The sequence below is a fragment of the Psittacula echo genome (genome assembly GCF_963264785.1).
Source record: "Psittacula echo genome assembly, chromosome: 6".
NCBI lineage: Eukaryota > Metazoa > Chordata > Aves > Psittaciformes > Psittacidae > Psittacula > Psittacula echo.
In genome coordinates, this window is record NC_137743.1 from 65169368 (window position 1) to 65196106 (window position 26739).

The window sequence follows — 26739 nt, forward strand, 5'->3', positions numbered from 1 at the left end:
AGCAGCCTCGGCCGCGGTGCGTGCCCCCAGGACGGGGTCCCCGCTCGCTTGGCCGCGTAATTTCTGGTTCAGGGTTTGGCCGGGTTTTTGGGAAGGGGAAGAGGGGGGTGGGGAAGGCTGTGCCTGGCCGCCGCAGGAGTACGCCGGGACCCGGAGCAGCCGTGGGGAGCGGGCGGGAGCCAATGGGGGCCGGCGCGGCCGTGTGACAGGCGGGGCGGGGAGCGGCACAGCACGGCGCGCCGATCGGCAGCATCATCCGCGGCTGTGGGGCTGACACACGCCTTCCCGTATCTTCCTCTGCCCCGGTAGCCGCTCGCACACGCCTCGCCGCGGGCGGAGGAGAGTGAGGGGCGCCGAGGCAGACAAAGCAAAGATGGCAGGGATCCTTGCCTGGTTCTGGAACGAGCGGTTCTGGTTGCCGCACAACGTCACCTGGGCGGACCTGCAGAGCACAGAGGAAGCCGCCTTCCCGCAGGCGGAGGACCTCTACCTCGCATTCCCCCTGGCCTTCTGCATCTTCATGATACGGCTGCTCTTCGAAAGGTAACGCGAAGCCGTCCGCGCCAGCCCGGTTTCGGCGGGGCCGGACGGGCCGCGCAGCTTGCGGCGGCCGTTCGCTGAGGGGCAGCCGGGGAGCTCTGGTTGCTCGCCATCCTCCTCCGGACGCCGCTTCTCTCACGGCCTTGCCGGGCGCTCACATTTCCCACCCCCGCCGCGGTCAGTCACGTAGCGGGCCCGATGCAGGAAGGTGGAGGGGTTCGGGAGGCAGCTGGCGCTCTCCTGCCGCTGCTGACAGCGCGGCCCGGCGCTGGCGCTAGGAGGCGAGGTCTCCCCGGGAATGGGCGCAGCCCGCCCTCCACCTGAGGCAGCCGCGACGCTGTGGTGCTGGGAGGACAGGGCCCTCTGGCACCTGTGCGGGCCGGGTCCTGCGTGCCCGCGCATTGCGGCGGGGTCCTGTCAACCCCCCCTCAGGAAAGCCCCGCAAGAAGCGCTGGGGGGACGGGCCGGGAGGGAAACTGTCCCGGCAGAAGTTTGCCCGTGCCCCCGCTGCGGGGTCGCTCACCAGGGAGTACCCAGAGGCGAGGCCCGGCTGCCCTCCCTCCGAGTGGCCGTGGGGCAGGACTCGGCCTAGCGCCAGCCGACGCCGCGAGGCTGAGGGAGGCGGCGGCCGTTAAACCTGGACGCCAGGTAGGAATGGGAAGTTCGATGGCGGGCAGCAGCCTGAGGGTAAGGCGCTGCTGTGCTGCCGAGCGGAGGGTTGCTTGGCCAGTGTGTGTGGAAGCCGTAAGAACGGCCCGTGCCATGTCTCGGAAATACTCCAAGTACTTGTCAGGATGTGGGAGCTCAGTGATGAAACGCTCCAGACGCTGTTCATCAGTGAACCAAACTAGGCGTTGTTGGAGATGGCTGAATTCAAAATACACAGCTCACAAACGTAAATACTATATATTTAACCACAAGATGTCAAACTAGTTGCTGGTCAGCAGTCACTGTTTATTTTCTGAGTGTTTCCCTGAGGGTATTTAACAGAGGCCGCCTGTCATGGAGAGGCAGCTGCAGCGAAGTGGGTTGGTCAGCTGCACATGTTTCTGTGCTGCCCGACCAAGGTGGTGTTCCCTCTGTCTGCAGAGAACAAAAGAAAGATTCCCTGTGCCAACACCTACGTGTTTTCAGTGCTATCTTCCTAGGCAATGCTATTAAAGTAGTCAAGGAAGATAAATGAAGACCAGTAGTTACCGCATGCCAAAGAAAAGCCATGAAGATACTTTAAAAATTGTAAGATAGATGATCTGTCAGGTAGCACTCCACAATTCCTAAGCATTGTCTCATCCAGGTTAGAATATGGCACTTGAGATGTCAAAGTTTTAGAAACTTGGCTGTTCTCATAACTCAGTTGACAGGACCATATTTATTTTGCAGAATAAGCTGTCCTGGGCTGCTGTTAACTTCCGTGTTTTACAGATTTCCTGAAAAGGACAGCAAAACCCGTGGTCTGCCTGAAAAGCTGAGGTTATCAAAAGTTAATATAAATGCTTTCCAGAGTTAAATATAATGTAGTTACAATTTGATGCCAAGTATTATTTAGATGTCAGATTGTAAGTGTGGTTTTTTTCTGTTTCTTTGCAGTCTGTACAATGTGTACTTTTGAGCACTCAAACTGGCTGCATGATGTTGCAACTCTTGCCGTCTGAACTGCGATATGTATTACGGCAAGGCTGTGTTTAGATGGAGGAACAGTTAGTCAGGGAGACCATTTCAACCTAAACTTAGAATCATGTTTTTTTGTGCTAGCTCTGATGCAGCTCTTAGTGTTATAGAAGCTACTGTGATTATTTACTAGTCTGTAACCACTTCCTCTGGTTATTTTTCTAAATTCAATTAAATTAATTCTTAATTTTGCATTATGGTATATTTTTAAGTATACAGATGAGAAAATCTGTACATTTTCATAATTCTCTTATATTTGTTAGGCTAATTTTGAAATTTAGATCTGGAAATGCATTCTGCTAGCCTCATAACAGGTAAGAGACCTCCAGAGAGGTTTTATTAACACTTACTGAGGTATGTATTTTTTCCTTTTTAATTCGCAGTCAATTGCAAAACTCCACTGTGAGACTAGGATCAGGCTGTTTTGTGTGGGATTAATCCACACGGCATGGTACAATTGTGATTTTTCATGCTGAGCAAAAGTGACTGGACCTGCTTCCACTGATCAAAGCAGGGGGATTGTCTTTGGCTTGAATGGGGGAAAGATCAAGCCTTATTATGCTCATTAGTAATTTATTTTGTCAGACCTCTGTGCTTTGTTGGGAGCCACAGAAATGCCTCATGCACGTCATAATTAAAGCCTGTTTGCAGTTATTTCAATTGATAAAGCTATACAAGACTTGGAAAGGAAAAGAGATGAATGTCTATTAAACTGATAATTTTTCATTCTTCTGTGTATTAAAACAGCAACATTTTTTCCTTTCAAAACTCAAGTTGTGGATGACTGATGTACATGCTACATCCTGGAACAAGCTTTAGCAGATGTGTAACATTTCCCTGTTTTTGCAATGGTAGCAACTAAAGAAAAAATAATACCTTAAAAAAAGGTCTATTTTTATCCATGGTTGCACTGCAATATTTATAACACCAGTGTATTCTCTGTTTTGCTTTGTAAGATACCTAATACAGGTGCTCTTGTACTTCTTCATACCAGTAGCTTAGCAGCCATAAGGTGTTAAGACTCCGATTACATATTTTATATCCATGACATGCAGACTCTTTCACAGCAACTAAATGCTAGACTGCTGGAGCAGCATGATTTTGCTTCCCTTGCTATGAAGTTTGTCTAACTTTATGGATCTTCACAGTAGTAAGAAATAACGCTTCAGGGGGAGCTGTGATTTGGACTTCTTGTATATTTGCTTACACAGTTCTTGTATGTCTGGAGAATAAAGCTTGCCATGCTAAGGATTAAAAGTTTATTTCATTTATCTATATTTATATTTTATATACATATCTATTAGTACATGTTTGCGAGTGCATTTGAAATGACAGAACTTGGAAATTTTGTTTTATGCATATTCACCTGTTATCAACAGTTCATCCTACTGGGATGTTCTTGGGTTTTATTTTTTGTTACTGGTTTCATGACTCAACTAACCAAGTCAAGAAAAGAATCTAGACACTTCTCAAATTTTTCCTTTTTTCTAATTTTTCTCCATTCAAATAAACTACTTTTTGTTGATTTCCTTGTCCTGCCGTCCTTTGACAAGCAATCTTGAATGAAAGGAAAGAGTAGATTAGAACATTAAGTGTATGCTGAATTGCTTCAGCAATTGGATTTGATGATGATGAGTGCTCTTGAAATAAGCTTTGCTCTGAGGTATACTCTCATAACCATGAGACTTAGTGGCTATATCTGCTGAGGGCATCACGGTTATGGATGAGGTGCCAAAATGCCTTAACAGCCTTTTCTTTTTTCCCTTCCTTCTCATTCATCTCTTTCTTTAAACACAAAGTATATTTTAGACAACTATGATAACTGAGGGCAAAGATGCTGTTGCCTAGTGATTTGGAAGATGGCAGGAGTTAGCAATGCAGTCGTAATGTGGGGACATATTTCTTCATAGTAGCCATCCACTTTGTGTGCCTTACTATTACTTAAAGGAGTGTAAGCAATTAAGTATCCCCTCCTGTACTGTACAGTGCCTTCAGCTATAAGGAGATAACCCATGTGCTCAATAATACCAGGTCTTGTCTCCCCAGACTCTTTCTATTTCTAGTGTGTGCAAGACAGGTTAAAGCTGAATTAAAACTGGTCTTACTAGTAGCAGGATGTAGTTTTGATTGACCTAAAAAGATAAAGAAACATCTACTATTCTGGGCATTTTATGGGATCACATAGCTCTCCTCCGTCTGTGCTACCTCACCACTCAGAAGCAGCACCCTTTCCTGTCCTCTGTGAGTGGCATGTGGTTATATGAAAACAATGTCTACTCAGCAGCCAGCATTCTTGTTGGACATAAAATAAAGCACATCTGCTTTAGTGACTTCTCTCAAGGGAGAAGTTGACTGAATCCTCCAGAAGTACTAACTAAACAGATTTCTGATGTGGCTAATCTTCTGAGTCAAGTAGTCCAATATTACTGCTTTCTTTACACTTGCCTCATCTGCTAAAATTCCTCTTACCTCATATTTGCATTGCAGTTGCACTATGCTTTATTCCCCTCACCTTGTTTGGTCTCAGATCTAATGAGATCACCCCATAAATCAGCAAACTAGGCTTATAATGTCTCTCTATTGTCCTCTGGCCTTAGTGGGGGCAGGGGCAAGTTTTCAAAGGTAGAGCCGATATTCTGTAGTTGATGGAATGGCTCATATGGTTAGGGATAGCTTGTTTATATATAGGAACAGCCCTCCAGCTGCACTGGTTTAAACTGAGCCAGCCTCATAATTTTATTATCACTTAGATCAAGATCCTCTAGACATTGAGTATATGAAAATTCACAGCTTTGGTATGACATTTTGCTTTTATAATGATAATGTAGCCTCAAAGGTAACCTCAGCTGACTCTCATTTAGTATTACACAGTAGAATTCCTAGTGGATCAGGGTGACAATACAATGACTGTGTGTGTGCGCATTATATATATATTTTGCTAACTGTAGAAATTCATTCAGGTGACAATACATGAAAACCTTGCAAGTGTTTCTGGTGTGTGGTGTGTGCATATGAGTTGGATTTTTGTAATCCCCAAGACATATAGTATTAGTGCTTTCTTACAACAGCAAGGAGGCTAGACAGGATACAGAATTTGGAAGAGGGTGTACAAACTCCATGCATTTCCAGCAGCCCAAAACCTCTTCTGGGGAGGCTGGGTGAGGCAATGATGGTTATTTCTGTCAAAACCTGTTTGTAGGCTATAGTATTTGTAGATTTCTTGCTTAGTTTGTTTTGTGTTAGGTGAAATCTGATCATTCAAGTATAATTCACTTGTAAGTGGATGCACATGTTTACTAACTTTCTCGGTTTTTTCTATTTTATATATACATTTTGTATACATATCTGCATATATATATATTTATTTTTTTGGGGGGGTAAGATGACCTTTAAGGTCATTTTTTAACTTTAAACCAAATTCTTTTAAAAATAGAGCACTAGCAGTAAGTAGCTTTAAAATAATTTCTTCTCCCACTGATTGTACTATCATAGAATCATAGAATAGTTAGGGTTGGAAAGGACCTTAAGATCATCTAGTTCCAACACCCCTGCCGTGGGCAGGGACACCCCACACTAAACCATGTCGCCCAAGGCCTCATCCAACCTGGCCTTAAAACACCGCCAAGGATGGAGCATTCACAACCTCCCTGGGCAACCCATTCCAGTGCCTCACCACCCTCTCAGTAAAGAATTTCTTCCTTATATCCAATCTAAACTTCCCCTGTTTAAGTTTGAACCCGTTACCCCTTGTCCTGTCACTACAGTCCCTGATGAATAGTCCATCCCCAGCATCCTTGTAGGCCCCCTTCAGATACTGGAAGACTGCTATGAGGTCTCCACGCAGCCTTCTCTTCTTCAGGCTGAACAGCCCCAACTTTCTCAGCCTGTCTTCATAGGGGAGGTGCTCCAGTCCCCTCATCATCCTTGTGGCCCTCCTCTGGACTTGTTCCAACAGTTCCATGTCCTTTTTATGTTGAGGACACCAGAACTGCACACAATACTCCAAGTGAGGTCTCACAAGAGCAGAGTAGAGGGGCAGGATCACCTCCTTCGACCTGCTGGTCACACTCCTTTTGATGCAGCCCAGGATACAGTTGGCTTTCTGGGCTGTGAGCGCACACTGAAGCCGGCTCATGTTCATTTACTCATCGACCAACACCCCCAAGTCCTTCTCTGCAGGGCTGCTCTGCATCTCTTCTCTGCCCAACCTATAGCCGTGCTTTAGATTATCCAATCTAAACTTCCCCTGTTTAAGTTTGAACCTGTTACCCCTTGTCCTGTCTCTACAGTCCCTGATGAATAGTCCCTCCCCAGCATCGCTGTAGGCCCCCTTCAGATACTGGAAGGCTGCTATGAGGTCTCCACGCAGCCTTCTCTTCTCCAGGCTGAACAGCCCCAACTTTCTCAACCATGTCTCTGTGTTTCTTTTCATTGGTTATTAATTTTCTATCATTTATGTTTTCCTTTATATAATCAGTTTTTGTTGCAGTATTTGAGCTTGAGCCACTAACACAAGTAGATACCTCGCAGAGAAATTATTGTTCTTAGCTTGTGAGCCATTGGCTGCGTCGGCATGGAAGGAGCTCTGTTCTACTAGCTCTGATCAGTGCGGTGTATGCTCACCCACCTTGAATGTGTCTCTGTTGGCTGGTACATATCTCTGTTGTGCAATGTAGTTGTGTGTTTAGATGCAAGCTGAGAGTGTTCCTTTAAAAGAAGGTGGGGTGGATAAAATGCATGCTATTTAAATATCCTTTGTAAAGGACCATTTATAGGTGCACATAAGTGCCAATCTTAAAATTGGGAGTTAAATTGGAAATGTGTTGAGCTCCAGTAGTGAGTGCAATTTAAACTGAATTCTAAAATATCCAGGTGATAGAAGTGCAATTTAAACTGAATTCTGAAATATCCAGGTGATAGAAGTATGACAGCCAAACCACAGCTCAGCTGCAGGAAAGGTTTCAGTGACAGGTCACTAGTGGGTACTGGAAACCTACTACTAGAGCAGAGCTGCTGTTAGTGGGCTTTCGTCTGAGTGCAGGTTCCAGTTACTGTTAGAAACTCCCATTTGGTTCCTGCCTGGACTCCTGTAACTGAGCAGTTGCGTCCCAATTGCCTGTGGCTCTTTTGGTTGTTCCTACTTCTGCCTCTGTTGCTGATTAACAGACATTTGCTAAGAATTTATTTTTGGAAAAAGAAGAACTTCTGGTATGCTGCCTCCTTCTGCAGACCAATGTCTTATTAGTTCATGCAAAGTATTTAATATGTTAATATTTGGGGAAATCTGTTCGCTTGATTCTTTCTCTGTTGTTTGTCAACAGGGTAGAGAGGAAGGGGATGTCTGAGCTGAACAGTGCTTACGTGACCATATTTGTGTTTTGTTGTTTGTTTGGTTTTGCTTTTTTCCCCCCCAACAGTTGTTAAATATCCTATGTCTACCTCAGTTTTGATGGTTAATTAGCATTTGGGGTTTGTGTGCTTGTCTCAAGGTGGTCTCAGAGTTTTGACAAGAAGGCTAAAATTACCACATAAAAGTACGTAGCTTTCATTCAGTTATGTAACCTTACATAATATTCAATAGCATGCTTAAGACTAGTTGTCACCTTATGGATAGTCAGATGTGTATGATGCGTATCAACAGTTCCTTGGAGATGTTCATCTAATACCTTGATTGCTCTGTGGTCTCCCACACCAGTGACTCCCTTCACTCATTGGGCAGTTACAGATTTGGGGGGTACAGCAGGGATGGGCATCCAGATCAAGGGAAAGGGAGGGAAATGTGTGGGTCTATGATCACTTGAAAGATGAGGAATCACTAGTGTTTTGCTTTGAGGTGAGCAAGGTTTCTGAGAATTGGGTGGGCTGAGGTATTCCGTCCTCTCTAGGGAAGCCGTTGTAGCACATGGTCCTTACAGAAGACTAGCACTACACCATCTGGCATCCATCAGTTTTTCAGGAGGATAATACCTTTCTCGTCGTTTTGAAGTAGTCAAATTGTGGTGGAGGTGGAAGAGATGGAGTATTTACCATAGCCAGTTAGAGATGGTTTTCATGCCTGTGAACCTGTAACAACACAAAGCTGTGAGTTCTGTACCAAAAGCAGAAAGTAAACTGTAATGTTTGTTTCTTTTTTCCAAATAGTTAATGCCTCTTATAATCGCAGATGTTGCATTGGTAAGCTTTCATACTGCTGAGCAATTGTTAAGTCTCATGTAACTCTTACTGATGTAGCATAATCGATTTTAACTCTCAAGGTAATTGTACAATTACTAAGAATGTCTAAGAGCAGTAAAGAAGCATAGCATCCAGTTAGCTATGTGGTGTATTTTATAATATGTAACATACATATATGTTTGTATATTGGGTGTTAATCCCAGTTATCTTTTGCACAAGGAGGAACATAATGCTAAGGTTCTCCAGGCTGCCTAGTATTAATGAAGTATCTTTCAGGTTCACTAACCTGAACCTTGTTTTAATATTATAAATTATGCACTTTAAAGTTTGGTCTGAAATGATGAAAAGCCTTCTTTGCACTCATCGTTCACACTAGGATGGTTAAAGCAATGTATCTAAATAATTTACATTTTTTCTTAGTGTGAGTCCACTAAAGGCTTCCTTTTAATAGTATCTTCCTTGTCCCGCTTTCTCTTGTAGGGATGGGGAGAATAACCTGTAACATTATGTTAAAAAAACAAAACAAACAAACAAATCTAGCTGACATAGTTACACTGATGTAAAAAACAGCGGTTAGAGCCCAGAGGGTATTCACTGACATGAAATCTTAGATTCCCGAGGATGTTTGAGTATTTGTGCATGCAGTAGTATTTATCTATTCTTTGTAACAAGCTAGTTGCTCTATTTTTAACAGTGATGGGAGTGGCTATGTGCTTGTTGACAAGCTTAGATTTTCTTGGAACTTCCTGCTGTTTACTACCTGTGGTTGTCCAAAGCATGCCGCTGATGACATGATAGGGTTCAATTGAGTGTTTTTATTTCTCTTATGGGCAGTATGCTGGGAAAAAGCCTTTGAGAAAAAGAAAAGCAAGTGGTTAGGCCACAAGCAAGAGCGTGTTTTGAATATATTGAAGCAATAATTGGGTTGTAATTGGGTGGTTGATACTTATCTGTCAACTTTTCCCACACACCTAGTGTGAGAGAATGGAGAGAACTGATACGATAAGATAGTAGCCTGAGAATATGAACAGTTCCAGTGCCAAATGCTCCCCAGGATTACCCCACTTGTTGTACTAAATAGCTTTGCAGTGATTGTATTGACGTGATGATAACAAATTGAACTGCAAATGAAATCTTGGGTGCACTGGTCAACAACAAGTTGAACAGGAGCCAGCAAAATACCAGCAGCATCAAGGAGTGTTGCCAGCAGGTGGATGGAAGGGATTATTCCACTCTAGTCTGCACTGATGAGGCCGTGTCTCGAGTGATGAGTCCAGCTTTGATCTCTCCTCTACAAGACATGAACATACTGGAGTAAGGATAGTGAAGAATTGCTAATATGATTAAGGATTTGGAATGTCTGAGATGTGAGGAGAAGCTGAGAGAGCTTGAATGGTTCAGTCATGAGAAGAGAAACCTCAGGGGGATCTTATCATTGTGTACAAATACCTGATAGGTAAAGAAGGCAGAGACAGATTCTTCTTGGTAGTGTCCAGTGAAAGGACAAGAGGCAACAATCAATATGCAGGAAATTCTGTTTAAACATGAGAACAAACTTTTTCCTGGGATGGTGGTGAGGCACTGCATGGGTTACCCAGAGATGTGGAGTCTCCAGCTGTGGAGATACTCAAAAACCAACTGAGCATCTTCCTGCTCTAGTTGACTGTGCTGTGAGTAGAGGGCTGGACTTGGTGATCTCCTCTAACCTCAGTGATTCTGTGAAATCATAAACCTTAGTAAATGGCATACTTTCACAATGCAGGGCTCCAAGGGGTTCCTGGGATCCTATGTTTATACAAAGTTTGTATACTGAATAGGTGAGGATTAGGTTAAAGTTCACTGTAAGTCTGCAGAAGAAACTTAATTGGGGCAGAGCACTTAACAACTGAATGGACATCTGGATTCTCCATTTACTGCAGAATGGGTCTTTTGATTTTATTGTAGTCCAAGGATGTAAATCAAGAAATAGATGTGGGCTTCCTCTACCTAAGACAGGAAATTATCTTATGGGTGCCCAAAATGAAGTCCGAGTTGCTGTGGTATAAACACATTCTGTTCCCTTCTAGGATCAATATTTTGAGTCTCCTACAGCATTAAATTTGATTATAAAAGGCAATCTTGAGGGTAATTTTAGTTTTGTTCCCTTCAAGTTGATTCTTTTCCGCACTGCAATACTTCAATATCTTCAAGATAATTTTGTGGGGTTTTTTTTGGAGAGGAGGAGGAATCATAGAAAAAATTGCTTAGAAGACAGGGAATAGTGATCATATACATTACTGGAAAAACTTTTATCCCCTTTGTGCTCAAGATAATGACAGTATATTATTCTCAGAAAAAAAAAAAAAAAAAAGACAGTCTTTAACTCCACATACACTAATTTTTATATGGGTAATATATGTATAGTTCTAAAGTACACTGGTGTGGCACAGTAATTCATACATCACAGTGGCATTGTATCACTGCCCTAATACTTTTTTTCTTTTATTAAAAATTATTAAATTAAAAATCTTTAAGAGCAACTATAAAATATTGACTGGTCCAGAAAAATGAGATATTTTAAAATTGTCAGTTCTTGGGGTGATAATGAAACAGTTTGATATTTGACAAAAGATACCCTACATCCTAATTAGAGGACCTCTTGTGTGTGCTAACCTGGAATTGTTATTTTCTAGAGCATTTATAGGAAATGTGAAAAATATCTGGTTTTCTTCCAGCTTGGAACGAAATGGAAATTTAGAAATGTCAAAATTTAGTCAAGAACAGATGTCCTGACTTTCAGCCAGCACTGATAAGTGGGTCTGGTTACAAGACAACAACGTAGAAATAAAAATGAGATCTCTATAGCATTTCCAACCTCCAGAAGCGTACATTCTTGACCATCTCTTAATTGAAGAGTTAGTATCTGTATGCATAGTGCACAGAAAGTTATGTTGTGGTTTAGTTTTAATTTTATTATATTAAAGAAAAAAATATCCCTGAACAGGTTGATTTTCTTGAAAATAGGTTGATGGTTTGCTGGAATCAGAGCAAGAGCTCAAGCCTTTAGCCTGGCATTTTACCTTCAGTTGTCAAGATGACAAATATGCCAGCAGAAATGGAAGAACACTGCTTCATCTTACTTACTTTTCCACTGAGAGCCGACTTCAAGGTTGGAAGAGAAAGTAGCACTTTGTGTCCATCACCATAGCATTACTTGTGTTTTGCCTTGTATCACACAGTATCACAGTATCACAGTACGTTAGAGATTGGAAGGGACCTCAAAAGATCATCTAGTCCAATCCCCCTGCCAGAGCAGGAACACCTAGATAAGGTTACACAGGAATGTGTCCAGGCGGGTTTTGAATGTCTCCAGAGAAGGAGACTCCACAACCTCCCTGGGCAGCCTGTTCCAGTGTTCTGTCACCCTCACTGAGAAGAAGTTTCTTCTCAAGTTTAAGTGGAACCTCTTGTGTTCCAGTTTATACCCATTACCCCTTGTCTTATCATTGTTTGCCATTGAGAAGAGCCTGGCTCCATCCTCATGACACTCCCCCTTTATATATTTATATACACTAATAAGGTCCCCCCGCAGTCTCCTCTTCTCCAAACTATAGAGACCCAGCTCCCTCAGCCTTTCCTCATAAGGGAGATGCTCCACTCCCTTAATCATCTTTGTCGCCCTGCGCTGGACTCTCTCCAGCAGGTCCCTGTCCTTCTTGAACTGAGGGGCCCAGAACTGGACACAATATTCCAGATGCGGTCTCACCAGGGCAGAGTAGAGGGGAAGGAGGACCTCTCTCGACCTAGTGACCACCCCCCTTCTAATACACCCCAGGATGCCATTGGCCTTCTTGGCCACAAGGGCACAGTGTTGGCTCATGGTCATCCTGCTGTCCACTAGGACCCCCAGGTCCCTTGTTTCCTGATTGGAATAACTTGGGCATCACACCAGACTATCTTAGCACTTTAAATGCTAATAAGAAATCTCTTACTCAAGTAAGGTGCCTTAAAGAATAGAAAATTGCAAAGTTACCTTGAAGCATCTGCTTTTACACTTCTTAAGTGCATTGTAGTTAAATTGTTTTCCCTGTTCTGGAAGGTGGATTTAGTGGTGGTACAGGGCTTTATTTGGGGGGTGGGCTAGGTGTTGTTATTTGTTGTATTTCATTACAATGCTTTCATTTGTACCTCAGAATATGACAGCCATCACATCTTTGAAGTACCAGGGCTGTATGAATATACAGCTAGAATTAAGGATTCTGATTGTTTCACGTCTGCTATGGAAGCTGCCTATTAATGCTTCAGAAAGAATGCATTGTTTTCAGGCAAAGCATGATTCATGACACTTTAACTCTCTCTTTCCTTACAGCTGTGCCCCCATCTCTCCTACCTTAGTTTTTGAAATGGCATTTAATTGTAAAAGCAAGCATAGAGGAAGGCCTGCTAAGTGCAGTGGTGTGTAGGAAGACAGGTTTGGGTTGGTGAGCGGTTTCAAGCTGATACCAATTTTATCAAGGATCTTTCTCAGTATGGTGGAAAAAAAAAAATACATTGGTCATCTTAATCACAAAACCCTCAAAGTGTTTATTAGGAAAAATCATAGCTTCTTACACATTTTCTTTCTACAAATTCCTGTATCTATATAAGGAAATACTGTATGAAAAATGGTTTGGAAATAACCCAAATGCATTGACTAAGAAAATGACATTATCTGTTAAATAATCTGCCATCCTCTCCCAGCTCTCAAGACAAGTACAGCACAATGAGAAACCATATACAGAGAAGGAGATAGCTATCAAAGCAAGGATGTTGCCAGCAATGTGGTCCATAAAATGATTCACAGAGCAAGGAGAAGGTAACCTTGATTTCAGTCCTGCATATTCAGTGTTTTGCATGCAATTTCCAAAGGGTCTCTGCTTCCCTTGAATAACTGGATCTGATTTTAGACCTTGACCAGACTAGGAAGGCGTTTTATGTTGTTGATTTTGCTGTTGACTCTGGAAGAGCACGGCTCCTGGCCTCAGGAGATCTAATCCTGGGTGGTACAGTAAAGCACTGGACTGAAAATTAGTGTGCTCATGTTCCCTACTGGTGACTTTGAGTGATCTATTATGTAGTCTTAGGGTTTGAGATCCTTTTTTATGGTATTAGAGTAAGAACAGGGACTGTTTCTTGCTTCTAAAATATTTTTGCATTGTTTAATGAGAACCATCACAAATAGCAAAAGGTTTTCAGAACTTACTGCAAGGTGAGCCATTCTGCTGCACCCCTAAACTCCCCTTCCCCTTGGACAGTTCACAGTCTTAGAGATGCAGTTGCTTCTGTTGTGGAACAACTGAAATTTGTGACTGGGATATATGAAGATAGGGGGGAAGAAGGAAGATGGAAAATTTAATTTTCACACTTGAATTTTCTGGTATATTTTCCTCCCCACCTTTTAAATAAGGCTAAGTATAAGGCCCCAATGACTGACAGTTGCCATCAACTTTAAGAATAATGATGATGATAAATTGCCTGTTCCAAAAGGTCCTCATTCCTAACCTTTAAATTGTATCGAAGAAGTAATAGTAGTAGTAATAATAACAATAATAATAATATAATAATAATGATGATAATATAATACTTGCCTGTTCCAAAAGGATGTTTCGAGATCAGGTCTGTAAAGGGGCTTAATGCGTATGAACAGTTGAGAAAGGTTTGGGTAATAATATGGTGGCTGTGTAGCTGGCTAATGTAATAAGGCTGTGTGAAGCAAAAAGTAGCAGAAGGAACTGTTGATGTTTTTCTATGGAAGCGCAGTATAACGCTTGGCATGAAGACCTGTGTAAGTAGAAGAGGGAGGGCTGCTGTGAGCGGCAGTGCAAAGGAACATGTTGTCTTTATTTGGCTAAAAATAAATTAATTTTAGAAAGTATTAAAATGCATATTTTAATAATGCTTTTGGACATCTGAATGCTATTTAGGACAAGTATAAAAAGTTACTGTTATTGTCCTATCACTGCTATAATTTTAATGAAGGACTTTGTTTACTTTTGAGCTTTATCACAATAGTATGCTAGTGCAGTGTACTTCAGCTCTCTACCCATGTTACAGGTTTTGATCTTGATCCCACAGCTGGATTATTTTGAGTATAAATAAAATAGTCCTACTGCAGAACAGGCTGAGTGATTTGATGTTCCAAAGCCTCTTAAGTAACAGTGTTAAAATAATGAGTAATAAAAGCAGAAGTTGGAATACTTCTGTGCCATCAATAAATATTTGTGTCTCAGATGACAGATCACGACAAGTCAACCCCCTCATGTGTGTGAGTAATGCAAATAATTTTTGTGGAGATACAGTGCAGCAGCCACATGGCTTGTGGTGTGACAATCTGCTGCTCTTCAGTATCTTGACATTTCTGTTGCTTACTTGAAATTTAAAGTTTAGGGAATTAATTACTCCTCATATTCTTCCTGTACTTGCTAGGTAAAAAATTGTTAATAGAGAGGGTGAGGACGAGAGGTGGGAATGAGTCAGAGAAGTAGAGTTGGAAGAAGCACACAGGTGTTTTCTGGAGCATGGGAGAGGAGTGAGACTAAAGATAGAGTGTGAGGGCAAAAACAGGCCGTGTTGTATGTGCATGCCCCTGGGAGGAATGTGGTGTAACCAGGCATGCCTATTTGTTTGTCCTTGCCAAAACCAATGTGTGTTTGCAACTGTTCCCTTCAGATACACTTCTAAATTCAAAGGTAGGTGAGAACACTTCCTAGGAAAGGAGGGGATCTGATGTGTGTGTGATTAGTCTGCCTCAACCTGTGTGTGGGACAGATCTGAAAATTCTGAGGAAGAATTAAAATTTCACTACTCTTTTTAAAGTAAGCAGTAGAAAACCATAGTGTTTGTATCATTGCAATCCCATCCCATCACACATGGAAGGGTGTAGTATGCCCAGGCACCACTCCCACCTTCTTGCAGCATCTTTAATGAACACAGATTTCAAATAAGAAATAAAAGAAATGCCAGCTGGCTAATGTGACCCCAAATGATTACAGACTGCTGTCTGTTTATCTCTGCTGATGGCATCCATAAATCTGCCGTCTGGGAGAGACAGCACCCTTGCTACTCTTTCCAAATTAAGTCAATAACAAATCTTTCACAATGGAAAATGTAGGTTCTGTCATTTCTGGCAAGTCTTGGTGAGATATTGGATCCTCATTGTTCGACAGAGCCCTAGATGGTCAGTGAGACCAGGAACACTGAAAGAAAATACAGGAGATTTGGTTAAAACTTTCATTAGGGTAGGTGATTTCCATCTGTAAAAGTTACAAATTTTCTGTATTGTAGAGCAAGAAATAATACTTCTGCAAATGAAGCTGATCAAATTATTGTAGAATTTATCTACTAACAGGATGGGGGGGGGGGAACCCTCTTGTGAATCTCAGACTGTGTTTCTCATCCTGAGGTAGTTTTCGTTTAAATAATGAAAGATAAATAAAAGAGGTACCATTTAGGTGAATACAGCCATTCTATCTGACCTGTGTTAAAAGGATTAATATAAAATGCTTTGAATTTTTACAGAAACAAAAGATCTTTATTAGACCATCATGAATGAGCACTGCTCAAGAAGAAATATTGAGCATTAAGGTACAGCCTTCAAAAATGATTTACTTTCTTTGCTTGGAGTGAGTCAAAGTATGCTGGATGCTACTACCTGATGGTGTAGCAGCTCCAGAATGTTTTTAGTAGTTTGCCAGTTTTCCCACAAATGTTGTTTTCCCTACCTTCCTTTGTCTAGCTCTTCAGATCCACCTCAATAATCCCAGCACTACCATTTGTTTATGTACCTTCTGATCCAGGAGATATTAAGCTGAGCTTGTTAGATTGCATTTTGCATCATATTTGGTTCAGATTCCAACTGTTTTCCTGGGTTCAGATCTAAGATGCCTCCCCCTTTAAATGTGTCATTGTAAAAAAAACCCCAAATGAAACAAAACCCAATTAACCAAAAATAAATGCCCAAAACTTTCCCTCAGGTTTTCCATAGCTGTTTATTTAAGGTATTGGGGCAATAATTGTTTATGGCTTACTGAGTTAAGGTCTGAAAGATTGACAGTGACTGCTATAGATAAGATCCAGCTCAGAAACAAAAGCCAGATGGGGCTGATTTAGATGAGTTATGTTTAGCAGTGTCTTGGCTTCAAAGGAATTTAGCCAAAGGCGAGAAGAGTATAAGAAACATCAAAGACAAAGGCTCCTGGTGCATATTCTTGAATTTAGGATCCATTCTCTGTAGTCTGCTGCTCAGCTATATTCTGTGCTCCAAATAGCTTTTCTGGCTGGTCTGTGATAGTGCTTGGTTTACTGGTGAGAGAAAAATGCTTTAGTAGCATAATAGTGCTGAACACCTGTGCAAAAAGAGAAATTATGACAATTTCCATTAATTCGGACTAAAATGGCTCAAGACTGGTTGTGTGTTTTGCCAGCCAGATCTATGAATGTCACATTCCACAATGGTTTTTATTTTCCATCAAAACAAATGAATGAGGGCGCTCCAGCCTAGCAGCAGTGTCCTCACCCCGTGGCCCCAGCACTCCATTCCCACCACTGAAGTCTCTTGGCTGCTTGGAAACAGGGTACACCAGTCCTCCCTCCAGGGGAAGCTGCAGCTGGAATACTGTCTGAAACCACTGTCACCACATGGTTAGAGGAGGCACTTGCCATTAAAAATCTGGACAGGTTCTCCCATCCAGTCTGGGGCATGCCAGCATTCCCCCAGCCTTCAGCTGGCAGCATAACATCCTGTGGCATTCAACCATATGAAGGTTGTGGTATGTATGTGGCTTGTCAAACCAGTTAGGTTGGTCATCACTGCAGTAAGTCAGGAAGTTGCTTTCTTTGCCTTCTTGCAGTAACTTGTCAGGCAGCATATTGCCCATGGTGGAAACAGAGTTCAAAAGTGATTTGTTTCAGAATTCAGCTGATCCAGACTTGCCTTTTTTATATTTTTATAATTTTGTTTTTAGTGATGAAACTGAATGCTTTCTGTGTGTGCAGTAGGAGAGAAATGAATGAGTAAGCTGAATTGGACTGACTTGGTCCCTACATCTTATGAAAGATTTTAAAAAAACACTTAATGCCTTTGTGACAGTGAATGTATGAATTTCAATATGTGAGTCCTTTTTCCTAACAGGTAATTGCTTAGGTCCTTTCCAACCCTAACTATTCCATGATTCTATGATTCTACATACAGGGTGATAAGGAGAGATAAAAACTGGTATTGCAGTTACTTGTTGGAAATCTAGTGTCAAAATGGAGATATTTATGAGGTTTCTAAAACTGTTCACCACGAAGATGTAGAAAATACACTAGCAAGATGTCATTAAAAGCAGCAGATGCTATCATGGGTTTGCTGCAAATGCAGCAAAAGTGTAAGCACAGCAATTCCTCTATTTTTGCCCCTTTCTAGACTGTCTTTGTCTGCCTCTTGCCCTGCTCCCTCCGCTTTTATTTTTTTAAAACATGCATCGTTGTTTGGCTAATAATGGACTCCAGTACCACTGAGTAATTATGCTCTAGGATTAGGATTTGTGAATTGGAAAGACTAATGATTTAATTTCCCCCCCTTGCATCTATAGTTGCACAGATGACCCCCCCAATATGTACAGGCAGAAGTAATCTGAGACCTGCATGACAGGTCTGTTGCATTCTCATTAATTGATTTCTTCAATAACTGCTGAAAGCTAAAGGGGAGGAGGGCCAGGGAGAAATAGCAGTAAGAACAGCAAAAGATTTGACCTAGTTTTTTCAATCTGCATGGCCCTGCAGAGAGATACAGTTATAAATCTGCCTCTTTAGGAGAGCTTTTATTTATTTTGTTTCCTGCATGAACAGCTGCATTTGTTTTGAATGTTCAAATTTGGTGGGTTAAAACATAAAATTTTGGTATAGTGTTATGGAAATGTGCATGTGTGGTGAGGAAGTGAGGAAAGGCACCTACTTCTGCTGGATTGCTGTGGGGTTTTCTGCTTTCTGCCCTGCCCCTCCATCGTTCTCCTTTCTGTGTATTTGGTAGCTGTGTGACATTACATGCTTGGGTTTTCGTTCTGCGTGCAGTATTATGAAGTATGTGAAATATAATCACTCTTCACTTTGTCCATAGCTTTGTGATGCTGCTTTGCACACAAAGCTAAGCAAGGCTGGAAGTCTCTTTTTTTATTTTTTTTTCAAGTTTCTGACAACATCTCTAAGCTAATAGTTCTGCCTTCTTATTTCTATTTATATCAAGGGGTCGTGGCCTTTGCTTGGTTTGCTTGTTTGTTTATTTTTATTCCCTTATTTAGCAGAGAAGGACCAGGGATTAGTACTAAATACTATAACAGCATGAGGATTCACGACCAGTGCTTTGACCCTCCAGATGCTCTGGATAAGCGTTACAGCAGACATCTGAAAGGGAATATTCAGTGGCTATATGTATGTAATGCAGAGGGCTCTGTTGTTGACGGAGGTTTTTACCTGTTCTGTGTTCCATAGTAACTGGTTTTGTTCTTGAACCACTTGGCATCTGTTACAAGAAAATCATACCCAACTGAAAGCCGGGGACCTGACTGCTGTTTCTGAAGCAGCTCTGAGATTTAGCAGAAACTGCATCAGGAGACTGTATAAACCCATCCTTACTGGTTATACCCTGGCTCCATACTCTCCCTGGACTGAGGCTCTCTTCATTGTGCTGTGGGCAGTGGCTACATCAAGCACAGCTTCATGCAACTTTGCAGTTTCTTACAGTTTGTCGGGATCTCTGCTCTTATGGCACTGGCTGTGGCTCCAGTTTTGATTGTTGTCAGCTGTAGAGGCTCTTGAAGACAACAAGAGTTTCCAGCTCTCAGTTGGCAAGGAGGGGGCTGCAGTCATAGGGAAAGAGCAAAGCAAAGGTGGTGATTGGACCAGGAAAGGTTCTGTAGGCTTTGTGGGAACTCCTTGAAGGCTGTCCCTCTCTTTAGTGGGCCTCTGTGTGTCAGTCCACAGTATTCACTTGCTTTAGGCCTGGAAAAAGATTGTTTCTGCATGCTCCTGCATGCTGTAACTTTGGTGTAACAGCAGTCCCCAGCCCTCTTTCTTCTATCCTTCTGGTTTTACTCTGAAGCTGAAAAGATATTCCTGTAGGTAGAACCTGATTTTGGCAGTGGAGTAAATTCATCACTCTTTCCTCTTCTAAAGTAAAATTTGTGATATACCATAGTTCTGGGCATTCTGGAGACTTGGTTTTTTCTGTGTTCCCGGCTGTAAGTGTGGAGGCAGTGGTCATGCTCATCTGGAGCCAAGTTGTGTTAGTAATGTTTCTCTGAAGGAAAATGACTGATATGCATGTCAAGAAAGTGACTGTCAGCCCAGGAGCTGAAAGGAGGTGCCTGCTCGCAGGAGCTGCAAATGTCCTTCTGAGGCATCTGCTGGCCAGACATTTCCAGTCCCACTGTAAGTGAGCTACAGTCTTGGTCTGTGATACTATGTCATGTATCCTGGATATAGATGTCATGTCTAATTGTTCTCAAGAGAAGGCAGAGTTTGATCTATAATTCCGTGTAAAGTTGGTAATTACCAAGTGTTCTCAGTGCTTGCAAAGCCTTGCTGCAGCTCAAGCACTGTGCAGGTACTTAACTGACATGCATGCTGAATGTTTTGGAGTGTATGCAACAGGGAAGGGCAAGAGTCTTAGCATACTGGCCAAGTGCATATGGTGAGCTATAAATGCTTCTATTTGCCTGGGCAAACAGGCTGTATGGGTAAGTCTTCAAAATAAGTCCGGCCTAGGTGTTTTTGCACTGTTCCATCTCCTTCTTTCTTCCACCTCTTGCCAAGTATACAGCACTCCCCAGTTTCAAGTGCAGCAATATTACACATGGCTAATCTCTAATGCAGCTGGGGGAGAGACTGGCTGTTGCTTCCGTTGAGTTGTCAGACCACCATACTAGTTACCATGCTATATAGCTTTTGTGCTTTTTCCACTGAGCTGTCTTCTAGTACTTTGCACAACAGAATGCTCAGTTTACTGCAATACCTGGAGTAATGGGACATGCCCTGAAGACCTATGGAAGAGGTGATCCCCAACAAGATAGTGTGTTTGTGTCTCAGTTCTGCTGGGTGGGTTTTGATGGTTGGGCTAGGTTAATTTGCATCTTTGCTGAAGCCACACCCTCACATTGGTTGGTCACAGTTTATTTTAAAGGCAGAATGTTTTTCCTTTTGACTTTTTAGTTATACTCCTAAACTTGATGACCAATCTTAGAAACCATGTTTCTTCCCTTTTAAAATATAAAACTCATGGTCTATAGTTGTGTAAAGATCTTCCAGAGTGCATTATTATAACTCATGTTGATTCCTAGTTTTGGTTATTAGTTTCTAGTTTCTAGTGTTATATTCTAATAGAAGATACTAAACCAATTCAAAGCAGGGTCAAGTTCCTCTGTAATATGGTGGTGGTTGTGGTGTGCAGAAGAAGCTTTTATCCCAAGCAGCACATGCTGTGGTGTGTTTAAAAGTAAATAAATAAGCAAGACAATACTGATTATCCCAGAGATGAGGAGGCATATAGCATCCCTAAACAGAAATAATGAAGAGTAACAAATACTTGCTGCTTTAAAAGCTTGAAGTAACTATTATATTCCAAGTATTTTGTGACCTGCTGGAGGTAGATAAGCGTTCTGACTAGTTTTCAGTACTGAGAATTTGTCTCCTTGTTTTTTTCCAACTCGTATAGAGAAAGAGCCATGTCTTGTGTTACCCTCTCAGCATTTACCTACTTAGGGCATCTAATATCAATCACTGGGGAAAAACGTTAGTGTCAGGCTCCCTAAATACCCACCTGCCCAAATTTATTTGTTTGTTTATTTTAAAACCTCTGCTGGTGGAGGTAGACAGTTATATACCAATCCTAGAAGGGAACCACAGTTCAGACAAGTATCCTATATGGGATTATTTGGAGTGTGCAAGTTACTCAGAGAGTCTTGTAATGAGCTAAAAGAAAATAGGATTGTAACTGTTTCTTACATGTTTTGATGTGCAAAATACACTTGCTCATAGATCCAAGGCATAAATTATTCACAGATACCCAAGATATGAGATTTCTTTGGTTTGATACATACTGCAGCATTTTCAGTTGCTGCCAGAACTGGTGTGCCAGCATTATTTTCATGTGGTGAGCTCCCACAGCTGGCTGGTAGCCCTGTGTGCAGCCCATCAGCACATTGTGCCACACTGCTCCTTTCCCTGGCTGCCGTTTCTGGCTGCAGCAGCCCATGGAGTTGTTTCCAAAGTGGTGTTTGGTTGATCCATTAGCAAATCCCATTATTTGTTAATAGGATTTGTTCTTGCACTGCTTTGTCTGATCACTAATTGTTTATCGCGTATTAGGAGTACAATGAGATGCCTGTCAGCTGTGTGATGAGTATTTTGTGTGCAAGACTCATTGTTTGGCTGTGATGGTGGGGTTTGCTTTGGGAAAGCCTCAGTATGGAAGGCAGAAGACAAAGGTTCTGCATTTCAAACACTGCAGTTTGTGCTCCAACTACAGTTCCTGTGCTCCAATAGGCACTAGTTTCCCCAGCTCCCCAATGAGACAGTGGGGTGCATAGGGATTGGTAAGCTCATCCAGAGAGCAGCGTGCTCTGTGCATGTGGATGCAGAGCCACAGCTGCTTTCCAGATTGCCTCTCTGCCTTTCTGAAAAAGTGCCCCACTGAGTTGGCAATCAAACTGAAAAACATTAAGAAAATTCAGAATTAATATGAAATAGAAAGATGAAGGTAAACTATGTACAGGAGAGCTTAGGAGCTAGTGAGAACTAGTTGCTTTTTTTTCTTTGTTGAATGTTTTGATCAGTCTGGGTGGTATTAAATGATCATAAAATGCAGGTAGAAACTACCTCTCAGAAAGGGTCTGTCAGAGCTGATTTTTGATAAGCTCTGTCCCAGCTTAGTTGGACCCAGCTGTAAACTCCAGCTGCAAATTTTGAACAGTCCTTATATTATTAAATAATCTTAATTTAAGGATAAAATAGGCTAAACCATTTGTTTTGTAGTTTGTCTGCATGATTCTTCAGAAATAGGTTTCCTGAATATCTACATGTATCTCTTATCTTTTTGTATTGGAAGCTAATTAGAAACAAACTGAGGTACCAAATTCTTGTACCAGTCAGGAACAGGGCATTTTTCGAAGTTTATGCAAAGCATCTGGAAAGAAATAAGACTCTATTCTTTTATTCGAGTAGTCCGACAACATGCTGAAGTTTGACTGTGTATACACACACATATACAATGTGCATAATTACATATACACAAATATATAAATACATGCCATTACATATGCCTTCTATATGTGTGTTTCTGTGTACATTTATACATGTGCTCACACACATATTAAAAATAGAGTGAATAACTACCATTATGATCATCTTTTGTGTCTTACATCTGCCAGCCAGGATGAAAATTGCTTCATCTTAAAGTCTCCTTGAAAGTTTTGATGATTTTGTGACCTAGCTCTTTGAATAAAAGCTTAACTTCCAAGTCAAATTGACCATTCCTTTCAGTTGCTTACAGAAATACAACCATCCTCCTGTGAGGTATCCATGACCTATTCTCTATTCAAAGGAAACAGTTTTCACCAGAATGAAGATTTAGTGTGAGGGGAAAGTTCCGGAAACAGGTCCTACCTCTTGATGTAAGGAGAAACAAGATTTGCACAAGAAATGCTGCTTTGTCAGTAAGTTAGGCACGTACTGAAATCCTCTCTAATATTAAGGTTCTTTCCAACCCTGACCTATGATTTTGAATCTATGATTTTGTATGCGTGACAGCCCACCCACAGTTCAGGAACCAAACTCTCAAGAGGACAAAGAGAAAGCTTAGAAATATTTAAACACTTTGTGGTGTGTGCTCTTCTTTTAAGACGTGAAGTTTGTGCCTCTCCAGGTAGTGTGATGACAGTGTTCAGGAATGGAGTATGCTTATGAATTATGCTGGGTCATTTGCTCAAATGCAGATGCACACTTCTAGCAGAAAGGCAGAGGTTTGGGCATTGCTGGTCATGCAGGTTCTGCCGTTGCTTAGGGACTGGCTGCAGAACCTGTGGAGGAAGGCAGCAAAGTGGGATCCTTGAGCCAGAGAAGCACTGAAACATTTTGAGGAAGGTTTTTTTGTGGTGTGGTTTGTTTTTTTTTTTTTTCCCCACTGCATGAAAAGCACCTTCTATCCTGCTGGCTTTCAAAAAACTCATGCTAACCTGATGTAACTTAATGAGTTCCTGTTCTAAATGAACAATATAATTTCTCATCATTTCAGACACCTTTTAATATTTTCTGGGTAGGCATTCCTGAACTGCTCAGTTCTGTTCTGTGGCTTACTACAGTCTTTTCTAATAACATCAGGTGGACCGATTGCTGTTATAGTGAATACTAGGATTTTCAACTACATCCTTCGTTATTTTGCCTCTTGGTAGCAAATACATCAGAGTAAGGAAAATAAATCAGAACACAAGAGGACATTGATGAGACAAGCTATCGATGGCCAGGCTAAGAACTACCACAGAGGAATGTAGAGGAGTAGCACTGGCTTTCTAGTGAGCAGAGTTATGTTATTTATCAGAATAATTGCTGAGGCTTTTACTTCTTTAGACAGTTGCTCTGAGTCACTTAGCAGCTTTTGGGTCATGTCCAAGTAGCAGGTAACTGCAGCTTCTTTTTGCATCTTGGAAGCTGCATTAAGTGTCTGTCTCTGCCAAAAAGCCAGTGAATGGTACACCTTGGCTACGGCTTTACTCTAGATACAGGCTCACCACTTTTTTTAATTTTTTTTTTTTTTTTTTTTTTTTTGTTCACATATTGAAAATGTGATCAAAGTAAACGGTAAAGTGATGCTGCAGGGCCTAATTGCTAGAAGAGAGTCATTGTTATTAGGGCGACCTACTGTAATTTAAAAATTAAATTGTCAATCTTACCTTTCTATCTATGCTTTCTTCCTTCCCTTTTCTCTGTCCAGCATTTAGTCCCATTTGGACCATGTGTCTTTTCATATGCAGATGTTTTGTGGCTGGCTCTTTGCTTTGGTTGTCCCAGACTTGCTGAAATACAGGGATGTATCAGCTCTGTATTTTAGAAGTCAGCAGAGGGGAGTAGGACACAAACCTGTAGGGTAAGCAGTGGCATGGAAAGGATGCTTTGGGAATAACTGCTTATCTTTACCCAGTGCAAGAAGTAAAGGACCAGAAATTAAATTTTTGAGTGACAAGTTCAGAATGGAGATGATTGTCTTCACACACTGAACTTGCACTGAGGAGCTCTGCCACTGAGCATTGAAAGTTTGTATGGGCTCAACAAGCTACTTAGGGGGCAGCTCCTTGGGAAGTGCTGCATGCAGAGATGCCTTTTTTGGGCTAGAAAGTCCCTAAGCTTCAGCTTTTTTAAAGTTCGGAGAACATTTTTATCTCCACTGATCTTTAGCAGTGGGCTAGAATTTGAGAGACCTGAATTTTACCTCTGACCCTGACTTGTGTATCCTAATTTTACTGGGGCAAAAAGTGCGAGTGTGATATCTTCAGCATTGTATCATCCAATACGGCCATCTACAGCTTTAGTGATGCTGGTGGAGAGCAGCTAGGAGGAGACACTGTGTGTGAGATGTGGGGGGACTAAAGCGCATATCCCCTTCCATTCCCTTCTCCCTCTGTCTCATCTGCACTTGGAAAGTTACAGAGTGACTAAACTCTTTATTTTTAGACATTACAAAGAAAGAAAGCATTAGACAGCTGACTACAAAAATATTTATTTGTGACGTTTATCTACATTTGTGCAGTTCTTGTTGCTATTCTGGAGAGAGCGTGCAATTCCTCCCGCTTCAGCTCGTTGGTCTCACAGTTTCAGGAGAAACTGAAATACTTCGAACTTTATGCATGCATATATTTAATGAATAAATAAATAAATAAATAGCTTCCATGTTTGGAAAACATGGCTGCTGCTGTTTGCAAGCTGCTGGCTTTGTTTGTGCCTCATTTTTGTAGTAACTTACTAAGTGGAGGAACAGCTGGAGTGCTGCTGGTAGATTCTGCACTGGAGTATTACCGTATTGGTGGCTGAACACCCTGTGCTCCAGTCAGGCCTGTTATGAACTAGCCTGCAGCTTGAGATAAACTCCTTCCTAATCTTTCCACTTATGATAGAAAAGATTAAATAGGTTTATAGTGAGACAACGCTGTTTAGCAGAATATGTGAACAGCGGCTGGTACTGAGGCTGTGATCAGTGGAGTCTGCCTGGCAGCCTGTGATGGAGGCTGCTAGGTGTGCAAATGTAGCTCAAGCCAAACAGATTTTACTGGTTATGGGTTTTGTGATAGAAGCAAAATCTCAGGAAAAAGGGAGAATTTTTGACCTTGCACAATGGGGAGATGTAACTTGTAGATATGTATCTTCAGTCAAAATAAAAAATAAGAAAGCAGGACAGTATGAATTTTGGAGAAATCCAGCTGCAAAAAAAAAAAAAAAGTTTTACAGTAATTGATTGGTGTGAGTCAGTCATATCAGTCAAGTTCCTTAAGAGTAACTTGGTAAAGACATAGCATTTAATAATATTGCTGTTGAGTGATGAGGATAATTTATTTGCTTAAAATGGTGTGTGTTAGTACTGTGCTAAGTGGTAAACCTGCAAGCTGAAATACAGCTACTAAATCTTTTTTTGATCACACCTGCCTTTCACAAGCTGTTAAGTAGAGTGAAACTTTCTTTTACATGAAAGTACTCTTAGATGAAAGCCCTTGAGTCCCTTATTACCCCCAAGCAGATTACTGTGACCAAATCGTCTCCAAACTGATCTGTATAAAATCTTTTTTCACTTACATGGCATTGATGCTGAATGCTGTTTTGCTACTACAATATGCTGGATTTATAGTGCACTTTGTTTCCCAGCTGAAAAATTACTAAAACCTTTTTGAAGGTGAAGCATGCTCTTGCAAGAAGAGATGGAACAGTTTTATACAGTTTTTATGTGTACATGTCAGTACTCCCATTGCATGAAGTGTTACAGTTGTAGTGCTGTTCTTTAGCCTGCTTTTTATATCCATCTTTAATCATAGAACGATAGAATAGTTAGGGTTGGAAAGGACCTTAAGATCATCTAGTTCCAACCCCCCCTGCCATGTACAGAGACACCTCACACTAAACCATGCCACCCAAGGCCTCATCCAACCTGGCCTTGAACATCGTCAAGGATGGAGCACTCACAACCTCCCTGGGCAACCCATTCCAGTGCCTCACCACCCTCTCAGTAAAGAATTTCTTCCTTATATCCAATCTAAACTTCCCCTGTTTAAGTTTGAACCCGTTACCCCTTGTCCTGTCACTACAGTCCCTGATGAATAGTCC

The 26739-nt window shown here is 41.6% G+C and overlaps 1 protein-coding gene across 1 annotated transcript in view; it reads left to right on the plus strand.

Moving 5' to 3' along the window:
* Window positions 1-373: 373 nt before the first annotated feature.
* The window catches only part of CERS6 (ceramide synthase 6), a gene marked incomplete at both ends in the record, with an annotated part of 122040 nt that continues 95674 nt past the window's right edge, over window positions 374-26739 (plus strand). Inside the window, one exon of the mRNA XM_080621875.1 lies at window positions 374-543. Within this exon, the coding sequence (XP_080478001.1) occupies window positions 374-543 (170 nt within the window). The remainder of the gene's footprint in view (window positions 544-26739) is intronic.